The sequence below is a fragment of the Fulvia fulva genome, chromosome 13 (assembly GCF_020509005.1).
Source record: "Fulvia fulva chromosome 13, complete sequence".
Taxonomy (NCBI): domain Eukaryota; kingdom Fungi; phylum Ascomycota; class Dothideomycetes; order Mycosphaerellales; family Mycosphaerellaceae; genus Fulvia; species Fulvia fulva.
Genome location: NC_063024.1, coordinates 1564843 through 1581381, shown reverse-complemented (window position 1 = coordinate 1581381; position 16539 = coordinate 1564843). Strand labels below are relative to the sequence as shown.

Here is a 16539-nt window from a genome sequence, read left to right as displayed (position 1 = left end):
TAAGGGACTACTAGGAAACCTTTATAGAGTCACTAATAAGAAAGATCCTATCCCTATTCCTTCTAAATACCTAAGTTATAAGGTATGCTCCCTTGCTAATATAAGGAAGTTTAAGGGACCTACTATAGAGAGAAAAGGAGAAAGGCTAGCCCTTGTCTCTATTGACATCTATAGGCCTTTTTAGGGCGTAGTCTCTAGGCTAGGATACAAATATTGGCTTAAGATTATAGACAACTTCTCTAGGAAGAAGTAGGCAATCCCTTTAAAGGCTAGGAGCGACGCTCCTATAGCCCTACGGGATTAGAAGGTCTAGGTAGAACAGTAGTTAAGGTACTTTCTATCTACGATCCGTAGTAATAGTATAAAGGAAATTCTCGCCTTACTAAAAGAGTAGGAGAAGGAGTTTAGCACTTAGATAGACATAACTAATGCCTACAACTCTCTTTAAAATAGACCTATAGAAAGGTCAATTCAAGCCTCTAAGAACACAGTCCGGGCTATACTTAAAGACACTAGTATACTAGTTAAGTTCTAGCTAGAAGCTTTGTAAGTATAGACTATAATTAGAAATAGACTGCCTAATAGCCCGATTATTAATAGTATTACTCTTTTACTAGAAGAAGCCTTTACTAGCTAAGTACTGTTAGTCGACCATTTCCGCGTCTAGGGATGTAAAGCTATAGTCTATATAGACCTAAGAGCCTAACCTTAAGGCTTAAGGAGAGACAAGTTGATAAACCGAGGGAAAGAAGCCGTGTTTATAGGCTACTTAGAAAACACTACAAAACAATAGCTATTCTAGGATCCCGATATAGAAGCTATAAAAGCGTATAGTCACGTCGACTAGTTTAAGAATAAGAAGGGGGGAGATATAGATCTTGGTATCACCTTTACTAACTAGCCGAGTCGAGCGCTATAGCGTAATCCTATTAGGAGGAAGCCCTTTAGGGCGAAATTTTCCGATAGGGGATTATTAGAGACACCGTTACGAGGGCTAGGAGAAAATATTAAGGCGGTTTTAATACTATCAAAGGCCGATAACGGTAGATCTATATAGAATCTACCCCTATCGAAGTCATTAACACTATAATAACCGCTGTTTATATAACTTCCCCCTCCTCTAGAGGACATTAGGGAATACTAGAAGTTTAGAGATTAGGGTACTCTAATAAAAGAAAAAGAAGATGTCGCTTAGTTCGACCTATCCGAACACCTAGCGCCACCTTAGGTTATAGGCAACAAGAGGTTAAGGGGGGACGGAGATAATAACTCTAAAGAGTATAAGGCTAAACACTATAAGGCTCTTATCGCCTAGATGTTCTATCTAGACCCTATAATAAGCTAGGTAGAGGAGATTCTAAACGACGTAGAAGAACATATATTTGCTACTATTAGGTAGGCTATAGCCTATTAGTAGGAAGTGCTAATCCTAAAGTCCTATAAGGTAGCCGTAGGAGACCCCGAATAGGGATATATATAGAAAGAGGTAATCGAGAACAAACTTATTACCTTAGTAAGTAATAACACCTAGGAAGTAGTTATACCGCTAAAGTGTACGAATCTAATTACCTTTAGGAAGGTCTTTAATATAAAAAGAATGACTAGTAGAGCTATTAAGAAGTTCAAGGCAAGACTAGTTATAAGAGGGTTTTTATAGAAATATAGGGTTGACTTCGAAGAGACCTTTATACCTACTATTAGGCATAATACCTTTAGGGTCTTTATAGCTATAGTATATAAGAGAGATCAGTGATACCTACTTAACGGATTGAAAAATGGCGACGACGACGGCAGTAGACGACCGAGAGTAAGGGGGAGACGAGTGGAGGACGCTCTGTAAGAAGGCGGAAGAGATAGTAGCGGCAGAAGAAGGGAGGTTTCCGGAGAGAGTACTAAAAGGAGTAATGAGCGAACTGCTCGGGGGACTAAAGGCGCTCAAACGACAAACAAGCACTACGATCAACATGGCAATCGAGGCAGCAACACGAAACGCAAGAAACAACCCTTAAAGAGACCCGAGACAGACCTAGGGCCTAACGACCTAGGCAACAATCGCGAGCCAACCCACCCCCCCTTAAAGCACAGTACTACGAGTCTATATTACGGACTAGAAAGAGAAGGAAGAGATAGGAAAGATGACCGGGAGGGAGATAGTCGAGAAGATCGGAGTAAAGGGAATAGTAGGGGCAAGGGCAGACAACAAAGGGGTCAAGCTGTTTATAGCACACGTATAGGACAAGAAGGCCCTCGAAATAAACAAGGAGTGGACACTAAAGATCGGGAGCATAGCGAAAGTCTCCTATTAACAGTACATAGTAATTGCGTATAGGGTCCTACGAACCTTTGACACATAAAGGGATACACTAAACCTCTAGAGGCAAAACTAGGTAACAGTACTAGGACTACAGATCACAAAGACAGCGTGGGTCAAGAAGAAGATAGAGGAGGGCAAGAGGGCCTCCTCGCTGATCTTATAGGTTGTAATACTAGAGCAAGCGAACAAGGTCTTAGACTAAGGGTTGTACTAGGACTTTAAGAGGCTGGATATAGAAATCTATTAGAGCAACTATAGAATCCTTTAATGTTTCAACTGTCAACAGTACGGACATATTGCCCTAAAGTATAGCAAAGCCACACTAGTCTGCTTACACTATACTAGTGATCACGCGACCTAAGAGTGCTAAAAACGGAAGGAGGACACAAGATGCGTAGTATATAGGAGAAAACACCCGGCATAGTCAAACTAATACCTAGTTAGACTATTAGCCTAGTGGAGAGCGCGGGAAGCAAGGGTAACAACACTAACTAGGTTCCTAGTAGGTGAACAGAAACAACTAGAGAGAACCACCCACCCGAATAAGAGACCCCGGCTATAAGAGGAGCCACAAATAGTGCTAGCAATAGGGAGACTAACGTTCTTATACAAGGTAGCGTAGAGCAATAGACAAATGAGAATCAACCAAATAATAGGGAGCTAACCCTAAAGGGAAGAATAGGAGGAGGGACGGGAAAACTAACAGCAAGACTAATAGCAAGACTAAACGGACCTAGACACAAACATGTCCTAATGCCTCACACTAACAGACTATTAATCATTCAGTATAATGTGAACAGAAGCAAAGACAAGGTCCAGAGGAGCTTTCTATAAGCCTTAGACCCGGAGGAACACTACATTATAGCAATATAGGAACTATAGATCAACCTATACTCTAGGATTCTATCAACTATACGAGACCCGAGATACTACGTAGTAATAAACAGAACCGAGGGAGTCCTACGAACTTGTATCTATGTTAGTAAGAAGGTACTAGTAGAGGACTAGTAGGCCTGGCCGAGAACCGATAGGGATATCACTATAGTATAGCTCAAAATAACTTAAGGCCAAGTCCTGATCTATAGCGTATACAACCTACCTCTAGAGTCCAGAAGCAGCACATAGCTATATACGCTAGGAAGGCTCCCGGAAGCAATAGACTAACAAAACCACAACATCGTGATAGGAGATTTCAACCTCTACTACCTAAAGTAGGGATCGGACTTCACCCTAGTACACTACTTCTTAGTAGGGAGGCTCATTAGTCAGATAGAAACAGCCTAAATGGACTTGATCACGCTAAAGGGAACAGAAACTTGGGCTAGAAACAACAGTTCTAGTACGCTAGACCTATACTTTATGTCCTACGCCTTAACACGACGGGTAGAAAGCTACATAGTCAATGACCAACTAGAGTCCTCATCAGACCACTATCTAATCCAAACCGACATCTAACTTATAGTTAAGGAGGAGAGGGAACCTAAGAGGAGGCTCTACTAGAAGCAGGCCGAGTGGACACTAGTATAGTAGCGGCTAGAAGGCGAACTAGAACAGGTGAACATTAACAATATACACACAACGGAGGGGATTGACCAAGTAGTAGAGCAGCTAATAGAAGCTATACAAAGGGCAGCCTAGGCCTATATACCTAAGAAGAGATGGTCGCTATACTAGAAGCTATACTAGACACTAGAGTACATAGCCAAAGTCAAGGAGGCAAGGAGAGCAAGAAGGAGATAGGAGTAACGACGCACCTAAGCAAACTAGGAAGCCTATAACAACGCGTATAAAGCAAAGAAGGCGCAGATTAGAAGAGACAAGACGTAGGAGTAGAGGTCAACTGTAGGGATGATCACAGAACACCCGGAACAAATCTAGAGACTAGCAGAATGGGCTAGGAAACTAGACGAGGAACGAAACTCCCCGCCCTAGTTTCCCTTAATATAGGACCAAGACGGGGAAACGCAAACCACTCCGATAGGGAAAGCGAAAGCATTCGTAGACCACTTCTTCGGGACTTAGGTAGAGGCAGACCTAAGCAACATCCTAGGAACACACATTCCTCCGCTAAGGGAGGCTAACTAGTAAGTGTCTACTATAGAGATCGGAAACATTATTAAGAAACTAAAGGGCAACAAAGCCCTAGGCCTAGACAAGATCCCTAACTGTTACCTAAAAGCTAGTAGCAGCCTTATTACTCTAGTGCTTACGCCAATCTTTACTTAGTACATAAAGCAGGGGTATTGCCTAAAGGCCTTTAGGCAATTACTAACTTACGTCCTAAGGAAACCTCAAAAGGAAGACTATACTAAGTTGAAGTCATACAGACCAATTACGTTGCTAAACATACTAGGGAAGCTCCTAGAGAAGGTCGTAGCTATAAGGCTCACCGGAATAGTAGAAGACTACAACCTCCTCCCGGCAACGTAAATAGGGGGGAGACAAAAGAGATCTACCCTCACAGCAGTCGAACTGATTATAGAGCAAATCAGACACATCTAGCACTATAGCAACAACAAGGTAGCCTCACTGCTTTTACTAGACATATTAGGGGCTTTCGACAATGTGTCCTACGTAAGGCTCCTACATATCCTTAGAATAAAAAGCATCCCAGCCTAGATAGTATACTTTGTGTAGTCATTCCTTAAGGACAGAACAACCTAGATCCTCCTAGGGTCCTTCAAAGCCCCGTAGACCCTAATTACGAACACGGGCATCCTATAGGGCTCTACACTCTCCCTAATTCTGTTCCTCCTCTTTATAGCCGACCTGACCCCACTCCTAGAAACAGCAAACACCTTAGTATCGGGGTTCGTAGATGACACAAATATCCTAACGTAGTCGGGGTCTATAGAGGAAAACTGCGTACTCCTAGAGGAGAGACATAGACAATGCGAAAAGTGGGCAAGAGAGCATAGGGCAAAATTCGTACCGGACAAGTACCAACTTATCCATTTTAGCAAGGCAAAGACAAAACACAACTTAGTAGCACTAGTAAAAATCCAGGGGTTCGAGACCTATCCTATAAGGGAACTCAGAGTCCTTAGGATATAGCTAGACCCGAAACTCAGCTAGGGACCATAAGTGAAGAAGGCGTAAGCGAGAGCGGACACTAATAGACAATTAATCGAGAGACTTACTACGTTAACCTAGGGGGGCGACCTTCACAAAGGCCTAGACTATGTACAAGGCCATTGTCAAGCCCGTAATGCTATATAGAGCAGCAATTTGGGCAGCGGAAAAACACATCCCGAAGAGAATTAAGGACCCCCTTAACAGAGCGCAGGCAGCCTGCCTAAAGAGAGTACTAGGGGCATACAAGTCAACCCCTTATAGGACAATGGAAATGGAATTAGGTACAGCCCCTATCAGGGAGTACCTCCAGGGCATGAGGTGTTAATACGTAGAGAAGACATCAGCATACCTAGCCTAGGGAACCATCTAAGCAGCTACTCAAAGGATAAGAACCTAGTGGGAGAGGAGGAGAAGACCTAACCGGCCACACATGATCCTATAGAAGGAAGCAGACCTAAAAACATCACAGGAGATCCTAGCAGCCCTTGAACAGAGAGAAGCTCTGAGGGAGCAAGCTAACACAGGGGACAAAGGGAAAAAGAAGCAAAGCCAAGCAGAAAGGATCGTAGGTCACCTATAGGAAACGCGTTGGAACTAAAAACCGGTGAGGCCAGGAGCCCCACTAGCGGCCAGGACCTTCGGGAGGTATAACTACCTTATCTACAAAGACCTGAAGAGGGCGGAAGCAAGTATAGCTATCCAGATTCGCTCTAAGCATATTGGGCTAAGAGCATACTTGCACCAAAGAAGAGTCCTAGGATACGATTCCAAACGTTGCCCCTATAGCTACCTATCCTAAAACCCGGAGCACATAGTGCTGAACTGTACTAAGTGGGTAAAAGGGAGAAGCTAGTGGAGGGCGAAGGCAAGAGACAGGCAATACTAGGCCATTATCTAGGACAGACAAGATATAAGGAGAGTGACAAGATAGATCCTTAACGAGGACTACCTAGAGCAATTCTCCCTAGCAGTAGAAACGGAAAGGTGGATAGAGAGGAGGGAGAGAGAGAGAAGAGCCGGGGAAACAGAAGGGAGAAAGGGAATCGAGAGGAGGACATCACCAGGGTTACGGGCAAGGTAGTTATAGGGTAATAACTATAACACTAGCGTACCCTAAAGGAAGGAGAACGAAAGGATAAGACAGGAAAGAACGAGGAGGGCAAAGACGAGGAGGTTTTCATCCGTTAATCGGGTTTCCTACCTACACAAATAGACCTAAATAGCGAGAGACCTGTATAGGCCATAGGGCACTAAAACAGGCGAATGAATAATCTATCTATCTATCTATATAAGAGAGATCTTAAGATGTACCTAGTAGATATGAATAATGCTTTTACTAAAAGTAGCCTTCTTAAAGACATCTATATAGATAGATAGATTTGTCATTCCCCTGTTCTAGGACCCTATCCGGCCTATGCAGGTATATATCTATTGTTATGTACAAAGGGAAACCCGAATAGGTGAAAACCCTTCCCGCCCCCGACTACTCCTTGTCTAGATTAGCTTTCCCTCTGAACGTACGTAGTCCATGTCACTACCCCGTTAGCCCCCGCTCCTAGCCGGTCTCGTCGCGCTACGTCGTGTCCTCTCTTCCTGCACTGCTCCTACTAGGCGGTACTGTTCTAGCCAGCCCTTCTCTAGTATCTAGTTCGTAATGCGCCGTAGGTCTTCAGCGTTGTTAAGAAGTGCCCCAATCGTCCGATTCCTCGCCTTTGCCATCCACTCCCCCCTTCCTAGCGACTACCTCGGACAGACGAGGAGTGCGTGCCGTACGTTCTGGGAGCGATAGCCGCAGGGGCAGCTAGTATTCGTGTATCCTAGGACCTTCCTCCATGATAGGTACCCCTGGAGGCCGATGTGTTCGCTTCGTAGTTGGGTTGCTATGCTACTCTGTGCCCTCGTAAGGCGGTAGTGGATGAGCTTCGGGGGGTACTTAACCGCGGATTTTGTAGCTGACCATTCCTTAGGTTGTCCCGCTGGCTAAGGGCGTCCACTATGCCCTACAACCTAGTTGTTCCACCTCTCTTTCTATAGTTGCTCTACAAACGATTTCTCACCTTCCTATTGTGTTGCTAGCTGTTCGTCCCTTGCCCGGTAGTTCGGCTCGTTTCCGGGTCGAATGCCCTTATGCGCTAGTACTGATTCGCGGGCCCTTACGACTGCACTAGCGATGACCTTCTGTACTAGGTACTGTGCCGACTTGCCTAAGTAGGAGGTCCGTAGTCCCTAGATGTATAGGTCGATCGGCGGTATAGCGGTCTCGTGCTCAAGCATCCTCGTTAGTGTCGACTTATATGCCCCGGTGACCTTCCTTAGGCATTGGTTTTGGATCTTCGCTAGCGGCGCGACGAGTCCCTTCGATAGGCAGGCCCTCTCGCCTAAGGACCACACTTGGCTACTATAGGTAAGGACTGGCCGTACAATAGCCGTATATAGAAGTCGTGACTGCCGGAAGTCCGCCCCCTATATAGACGCAGTGAGCCTCTGGCATGATGCCATATTCTGTTCAGCTTTCCGTAATATTGCCTATACGTGCTTCCTCTACCGTAGCGCCGGGTCCACCTATAGTCCGAGGATCCTGAGCTGATTTGCCGGGTTAGTCGTGTGCCCCTGTATCTGGATAGAAGCTTGCATATTGTGGAACCGTGGCCGGCGCGTAAAGTGTATCAGATTGTACTTTTCTGGGGCAAACCGAGCCCCGTGCCTCCTAGCCCAGTCCTCGCAGATCTTGTGCTTCTCTTCTAGTAGCCTACAGTTCTCCTTAGTCGAGGAAGACCACGCTAGGATGTTTGTGTCGTCTACGAAGCCGCTCGCAGCGGTGTTCTGGGATTCTAGGGCTGGGAGCAGCGTCGCTATAAAGAAGAGGAACAGAATAGGTGCTAGCGTTGAGCCTTACGGGATTCTAGTGTAGACTACTTGAAATGGGCTTCTGTACTGGCCGACTAGGATCGACGTACTGCGGTTTTGGAGGTAGGACCGTACGAAGTTGACAAGCCACTCAGGGAGTCCTTTCGACCTTAGGATGTAGAGAAGCCGCGGGTGTGACACGTAGTCGAAGGCTCCCGATATGTCTAGGCTAAGTAAGGAAGCCACCTTGTCCCTATTCTTATACCAGATAGCCTTTACCTAAGAGGTAATAAGTTCTATCGCGGATAGCGTCGATCGCTGTGGGCGCGCACCTATCTGGGTGTCCGGGAGTAGGGAGTGTTCCTCTGCCGCCTCGGAGAGTCTCGTTGCAACCAGCTTCTCAAGCGCCTTCCTAAGAGTGTTAAGGAGCGCAATTGGGCGGTACGACTTCACCTGCGTATAGTCTTCCTTCTACGGCTTGCGTAGGACCACTGTCGTCGATTGTTTAAAAGCTATCGGGTGGTATCCGGTCTGTAGGCAGGCGTTGAAGATCGCTACAACTGCTAGGGCTAGTTGATCTCTACACTTCTTTAGTAGCTCGTTTGGGATCCTATCCGGCCCCGGGGCTTTCTTCGCCGGCAACTTCCTTAGCACAGCGGTAACTTCTCCCTCGGACACCTCCTGTTGGACCGCGATGCTAGGGGCTAGGGGAGTAGAGCTGTTTATATCGCTTAGATCAGCCTCGACTGGGGGTGGGAAGAACTTGCTAGCCAGTAGACGCGCCTTAGCCTCGGGGTCGCTAACCGGGCCACTAGGCGATTGTAGCGCTAGGATAGAGAAGGAGGGGCCCTATGTAGGGTCCTGTCGGGCCCATTTCGCTAGCTTCCACATCCTCTCTGGCTTGCCGGCGATTTCTTCCACTGTGGCCCTCCAGCCGACTGCTTTCTCCCTCCGTATTATAGCTTTCTTCTGTTGGCATGCCTCCCTGTATACGTTCCAGGCCTCCTCGCTATGGCTGCTCGTCCATACCCGGCGGGCTCTCCTTGCTTCTCTTACTACCGCAGTGCACTCCGGCGTCTAGTATGGTTTGGACCATATCGTTGGTTAGGCAAGCGGAACGTGAAGTGAGGTCGCTTTTCTTATTTCGTCTGTCAACCCCTAGACTGCTTCGTCTATCTCGTCTTTACTATTGTATTGCTGCTGCGCGATCTGGACTAGCCTCTTAGAGTCATCGAGGTACGCCTAGATGTTGGCCTAGTGGGCCTTTCCCTAGTTTAGCTTAGGGGTTCTCGCTAGTGTGCGTTGTATCTGTGTCGCAATAGAGGTCCTGACTAGCATGTGGTCTAACGACGCCTCGAGTTCATGTTCGATCCTACAGTAGGTTACCGTATAGTAGTGGCTATCTGAGATCTAGGAGAGGTCGATCGTGCCTTAGAGTCCCCCTCTCTTCCAGGTGCCCAGGTCCTTCGGGGTATTGAGGGCAATTGCGTTACTCGCCATCAAGTCGAGTACTTCGTCGGCTATAGGGTGCGGCTGTATAAGGCTTTCCTAGGAAGGGTAGTGTATGTTGAAGTCTCCTACTACGATGTGGCACCCTTGTCTCTTGAGCGTACTGTCTAGGTGTCTGCAGACCCCTAGGTCGCGGCTAGACCTCGAGGCTAGCGGTTGCATATATAGGTTGTGTATCCAGGTGCTACCTACGTGGAGGGAGGTAATATCGCCCCCGCCTTCTTCGTCTACGTAGTACACTACCTCCCAGTCGGATTCTAGTATGTCCTTGCTAACATAGAAGCACGTGCGGGGTCTGCCGTCGCCTCGTAGGCATGTCGTGTAGCCTGGTGACTTGTAGGTCGTTGGTCTCTTATAGTGCGGGTTAATCTATAGCTCCTAGATTGCAAGGACGTGGTGGACGCGCGGGTCCGCCTCGTGTAGGAAATGGTTCTGGACTATATCCTTGCTATAGTTGACGTTATACTGGATGATGCTAAGCGTGTCGAGGCTAGTCATCGGCATCGACAATCATTTCCTCTGTATCGTCCTATGTCCTACTGCCCTGTGCGTCCTGGTCTACGCCTATCGGCTGTGTACTAAAGGGGAGCCGGGCCTGGTTAGATTCCCTCGCCGTAGCTAGTAGAGCACGTGGCCTCCCGTACGCCCTAGGCTACGCATCCTTTACATCGTTCTCGGCCCTAGGGCGCTTATGCCCGACCGCCGCTAGTTGGTTCCGGTGTAGGCTAGCCTTACGGTCGCCGTAGAATCTTAGGGCGACGGTTCTGTTTGTGATTGCCTTGTTTTTCGCTAGTTTCCGCTATGGGCATTCCGCACTATACGATGGGTAGTGCCCCGGACAGTTCGCGCACCGTCTCGTAGTCGATGTACAGTCCCTAGACATATAGTCTCCTGCACAGTTCGAGCAGGCCTGCTTGTTTGTGCACGTGTAGGTTTGGTGTCCATACTGTTAGCATTTGAAGCATTAGAGGACACGAAAGGATGAGGAGTGCTTTTCTACTGTCTTAAGGCTATATTGCCAGACCAGGCCTTATTCTATCGCTAGATCCGCCGCTTTCGCGTCTTGTAGCTATACTATTAGCGCCGAGGCCTTCTTGCCTTCTAGCCATTTCCTATAGAGCCAAGTCGCCTTCTGGATTGGAGAGTTAAGAGTGACCGGGTTGTCCTCTTAGAGAGCGCGTAGGTGACCCTAGTTAGTTAGGTCAAACTCCTTAGGCATGTCGTGGACTAGGATCGTGAATTGTTTCGTTAAGACCTTCGCTAATGCCGTAACCTTAGATGCCCACTGTGGCTGTGCCTCTAGGTGCCTCCTAGTAGTAGTAGAGCTAGTATAGATCTGTAGAGTGCCGTTAGACTGTTAGTTCACTACGACCACCCCTAGTTAGTTAATTCGTTAGGCGAGCTCCTTGTTCGATAGCTTCGCAACTTCGGCCTGGTCTTCCTTTGCTACAATGCGGATCGTAACTGCATCGTGCGTTAGGCGGGGGCCTAGTATCGATACCGCGACCGATGCCTAGCTATAGGGGTGTTGATTCCGGGTGGCCTTGCTAATCGCCTAGGACGTCGTCCTCATTTCTTGTTGCCCTCGGTGATACGACAGTATAAGCGCCGTGCGTAGCTGAGTGATCATTACCTGTAGAGACCGGTAAGGGAGCTGATCGTTAGTTTCTATGCTTTTTGCGTCCTCTATAAGTTGCTGCCAGTTGTCTTGGGGGGGCTTCGCCTATAGGGCCGTAGGCGCCGTTAGTACCGTAGCCTAGGCTACCATTGCCTAGGAGTTGCCTAATGTAGCTAGGCACCTCCGCGGCGTTTGGAGCTGAAGAAACAGGGTGAAGAGAGCTTCAAGCTGTCCAGATTGAATGGGGTAGAACTCCCTCAGTCCTAGGGGCAGTGGCCTGCTTTTTATATCGTTGGAATGGCCTTGATAAGAGCTTTCGAATGTGTCGTGTTTTGGCGCAGAGATCGATGATTCCGTCAATTGTTCCTTATATAAGTTTGGGCCTCTAAGACATCTATATAGTCCCACCCCTAGGAGTTAAAGCACCTCTAAACATAGTGTTTAAGGTCCTACGAAGCCTTTATAGGCTTAAGTAAGTAGCTAGAGACTAGAACAAGCTCTATATTACGAAGCTAGAGAAGATTAGATTTACCTAGTCCTAGGTAGATCTATGCCTACTTATCTATACGGATAGAGACCTTATAGTCCTTACCTATATAGATAACATACCTATTGTAGCTCCGAAGCTATTAGATGTTCAGTAGTTTAAGGCTAAGATTAGAAAAGTGTTTAAGATTAAAGATCTTAGTGAACCTACGAAGATCCTTAGAATAAGGATTATAAGAGACAGGTCCTAAGGCACTTTAAAGCTTAATTAAGGACACTATATCTACGCTAACTTAGCTAAGATGAACATAGCTAGAGAGAAGGCTACGCTAACCTACTTACCTATAGAGAGCTACGAGCATTTAGTGCCTACGGCTCCTATAGATAAGAGGTATAACAAACAGGATTACTAGAGCTATAATAGTACCTAGATATAGCTAATAACAATAATAAGGCTAGACTTAGCATTCCCCCTTAGAAGAATTAGCTCATATATTGCTAATCCCTCGTAGTAGTATATAAAGGCTTTAAAGAAGCTCTCCCGATACCTACGGTCGTACCTAGACCTAGGTCTTATATATAGAAAGGGAGGGGGCAATCTCTAGGGATACTCGGACTCTGACTACGCTATAGACAAAGTGAATAGAGTCTCAATTCTAGGATACGTATAGTTCCTTTTTAGATCACCTATGTCCTAGATAAGTAGGAAGCAGAAGTCTGTTATAATATTAATAATAGAAGCTGAGTTTATAGCTATAAACGTAGCCGTAAAGTAGTCACAATTTCTTACTACTGTTCTTAGGGAAATAGGGTGCCTAGAACTAGTAGGAAAGAGCTCTTTCTAGCCGAGTATAAGGGTAAGTAAGGGCGCTGTTGACAAGCTAAGGCTAGTCAAGCTTATAGGTAACAACTAAGCCGCTTTAATACTTGTTAAAGATGCCTATATATATAAAAGGTCAAGGCATATTAATGTTATATATAACTATATTAGACATCTCTAGTAGTAGAAGAAGATTATAGTAGACTACTGCTATATAAAGGACATAGCTACTAATAGGTTAATAAAGTCCCTTAATAGCTAGTAGTTCTAAAACTTTACAAGGTAGCTCTAGCTTACGCAAAGGGATTATAGGAGACTATATAGCCTAAGTAGGAGTGTTAAGAACATATAGGCCGTAGGTCAAGTATATAGGTATAGGTGTGTTATATAACTAGATCACGTGACTAGGGTTTACTAGCCTATAGGCTAGCAAACATCCGGACACCTAGTATCTACCTATACTAATACTAGCAATACTATATATAGATATACGCTATCCTATTAGGTCCTTCTTCGTCTTTCGTATAATCCGCCGTCTTCTACTACTACGTAACTCGTACCTATTTAATAGTATAGGTGTTTTAGGAGGGATAGCTATACTTAGGACTTAACTAGTAAGCCCTAATTACTAATTCCCCTAAGCACCTAATATTAACCCTATGACCTATATATTCTCAATATATAAGATTTTAAGTAGTAGTTATCTACTAAGATTTGACTTTATAAGTACTTAATATATTATAGTTCTAAAAACGGGAGCTCCGAGCGATAAATACAATTATACGGAGATAGACTACGCGTAGTAGTAGTAGTAGTAGTAGTGCTACTACTAAGAGCTAAGTAAATCTAGTGCGGGCACGTAAGACCCTATATAGGCTACGAGATTATTCCAAGCCTACGCTCGAATTAGCTATAATCTTTCTAGAAATTCGTAATTAGTTGCGGACGCTCCCGCTAGCGGATTTCGAGCTCGAACATTAAAATTTGTATACGATGACATTACACTTCATGCGACGACGCAACGGCCGATAATATCGCTTTGAAATAGTGCCTATACGAAGCGGCGACTTCGGAAGTGTGTCCGTGGATGCGGGCCATCGATGCGGGCGCACACCCTTCGCGCCTTGCCTTGAGACGGTCCGCCGGCTCTCCAGCATTACATTTTTAATCTAAGCAGATTCTAAGCTTGCATTTCGTGTAACTTATATGCGTTGTAGTTGTGCTGTTTCAAAGAGGGAGGGCAAATCTAGCACTAGTCTAGCTGTCTTAGCGCCTATTCTACGCCTACAGTTCTTAGACCCTCGCAAGCTCGGAAGTGGCTTTACTTCAACACTACCGAGTGCAGCAGCGGTCTGATTTAGGAGGTAGTTTGGCTTGTGCTTGCTGGCAAATTTGGCCGGAATGTTGCCGGAAGTGAATGCTTGGCGTGGGGAATCCATTCCAGGTCGGACGCGTCTTCTTTTGTGTCGACATCAACACAAACAGGCATCATGTATGTTCATAGTGTCTCTTCCATTCACTCTTTTGACAGCAACATTTTCAACATGCGATCTCAGTGCATGCGCAACACATCAAGCCTCGATATCTATCAGCACTCTCAAGTCTTGCACGTAACAAAGTCTACGATTCTCGAACCAGTGACACTTGAAGCAGCGGCAGTCGACTAGATCATTGAGCAACATGGCGCCATACGTGGCATCGTCATAAACGCTAAGCCGACGAAGCACAAGCCCGCACTGGACTTCACCGCTGGAGAAATCAACCAGCCCTAGTCGATAGACTTGTGTGGATCGTTCTACGGCGCACGAGTCGCCACTCGAGCATTTATCGAACGTAGCGTCAAGGGAGGAATCGGTCGTTTTCACAGCCTCGATGGAATCCTACAGACCAAACAAGAGTGTCCTATCTGCACCTTGTGGAGCATTGAAGGCAGGCGTCCTAGACATGACACATACGCTAGCTATGGAATGGGCGCAGTACAGTATTGGAGTCAAATCGGCCTCTCCCAGTCTGGTCAAAACCGACGTGACCTACTAGGTCCCACAACAGCCGGATTGGGAGCGGCAGCTGAAGTACTACGGCGGCATGCCTCGACTCGCTAAGGTCGAAGAGTCAGACGGTGCGTATGTTCACTCTTTAAGTGATGCTGCTAGCTACACTACGAGCAAAGACATTGCAGTCAATGGAGTAATAGGCAGTAAGTTCTCTGTATTCATCGCGCTGCCAATGTGCGCTAACAACGCTACAGTCTGCTAGTCCTATTTATTCGTGTTGATACCACGGATACACATACATTTCGCCGCAGACAGCACCAATGCACCCTTCTAGAGCTTCCTCCGGGCACGCTCTATTCTCCCTCCTTGTATGCACTGTCCGGACTCAAGACCTGTTGTTCTTGATCCAGGTAGAGTCCAATTCTCTGCTAGCAAGTGCAGTATGCTGCTTGGTAACGTAATGGGCACTCGCGCGCGAGATGTAGCCATTTTTGCGGATGTCCTCGTCGGACTTGATCGCAAAGCCAGCAGTCAAGCAGACGCTCGACACCTTGCCTATAGGCTCCCCGCCGAACATCTTAGTGACGACTAATGGTTTCTGGCTTCTCGACTCGTTGTGGAAGTCGTCATCAACGAAGTCCTTAAGGGTAATGTAGTACTTCTTCAGCTCACTAGCAATGTGTTTGAGACCCTCACCTCTCTGGCTGCCGATAGGTAGCATGAATGCAGCCATGTTGTCGTAGGCATAGAGGATCAGAAGCATGCGGCGCTTCCAGTTGACCATAGCGCACTTCGTTTGCACAACACGATCGTCAGTGGTGGGGTTGGCGTACGGATTCTGGGCTATACCATGGCATGGGGCTGAGACGATAAGTCCTACGCTGAACATGTACGCACACCAAGCGCAAACACTACCAGCCTCCAAGCCCGATCGCCATCAAAGCAGCCGGACTCATGAACACTATACTGAAGCCTGCAGGCGGACTGCTCGCACTCGCACTCGCAGTCACGTCAGCGATGCGATTACAAAGAAGTTGCTTTCCCAGCCCGCTGGCCATCACAACCATGTGAAGCCGATTCTTTGCGTGCTCTAAGGCTGTGTCATTACCCGGAGCATGCAAATCGCTGACAGTATAGCTGATCGTATCGCCACTCTCGGAAGCGGTCTCATTTGCTGGCACACTGGCATTTCCAAAAGCTGGTTAGAAGAACGGTTAGTATTGGCGGCATAGTGGCCTTTGGTCCACTTACTCGTGCCGAATTCAGATATGTACGTGCCGAAACTTCCCCGACAGCGCCTGACTAGAGATGGGAAGTTGTCTGTAGGACAGCCCTCTTCGAGAGCCAGCGAACGGGTAATGTACTCTTGGCACTCTGCTCCGATGGCACTGGCACAGCTAGAGTCCGCGGAATCCCATGCACTAGTGACGTTCTCCGGAAAGTCGGACCAGATGTGGTAGAGACAGGAGATCTTGCTCAAAGCACCACGTTGAGTCTCAGATCGTACGACCTGATTGATGTTGCCTAGATCTTGTGGCCAATTGAAGCTGGATCTGGTATATGCAACTCGACTGTCGGGCGCAGCGTTCCAGCGTTCCAGTTGGAAGTGTACTCCGAGCTGTTGTCTGTGATTGGGAGCTCTAAGTCGCTAATTGATAGTGTCCAGGTCCAGTTCTGTGAGCCTCGAGCGAAGCTTACGTCGCGGGATGCGTTTCGCGGAGCATCATTGAACGCTTCGTAGCCAAAGCGTGGTCCAGTGCCGTTGCTGACGATCAGCAGCTGGTCTGTCTGCGGCTGAGGAGCGTCCTGAGCCTTGGTCGTTGCTACAAGGAGCAGCGTAGCGAAGAACAACTTCATCTTGGGTGAGACGGAGCGT

General features: G+C 46.9%; 3 protein-coding genes across 3 annotated transcripts; 1 reads left to right on the top strand and 2 right to left on the bottom strand.

The window, feature by feature from the left end:
- Positions 1-13875: 13875 nt before the first annotated feature.
- On the top strand, positions 13876-14925 carry CLAFUR5_14536 (uncharacterized protein; the record flags this gene model as incomplete). Its single annotated transcript, XM_047913684.1, has 4 exons — positions 13876-14019; positions 14337-14383; positions 14514-14682; positions 14719-14925. 4 exons carry the CDS (start codon positions 13876-13878, stop codon positions 14923-14925), a joined length of 567 nt encoding a protein of 188 aa, XP_047769466.1.
- Positions 14926-15048: 123 nt separating this feature from the next.
- On the bottom strand, positions 15049-15447 carry CLAFUR5_20386 (uncharacterized protein; the record flags this gene model as incomplete). The annotated part of the gene is made up of 1 exon (XM_059463222.1): positions 15049-15447. One exon carries the CDS (start codon positions 15445-15447, stop codon positions 15049-15051), a length of 399 nt encoding a protein of 132 aa, XP_059319207.1.
- A 127-nt stretch (positions 15448-15574) lies between these two features.
- On the bottom strand, positions 15575-16520 carry CLAFUR5_14535 (uncharacterized protein; the record flags this gene model as incomplete). The annotated part of the gene is made up of 3 exons (XM_047913683.1): positions 15575-15861; positions 15915-16311; positions 16362-16520. 3 exons carry the CDS (start codon positions 16518-16520, stop codon positions 15575-15577), a joined length of 843 nt encoding a protein of 280 aa, XP_047769567.1.
- Between the last annotated feature and the right edge of the window lie 19 nt (positions 16521-16539).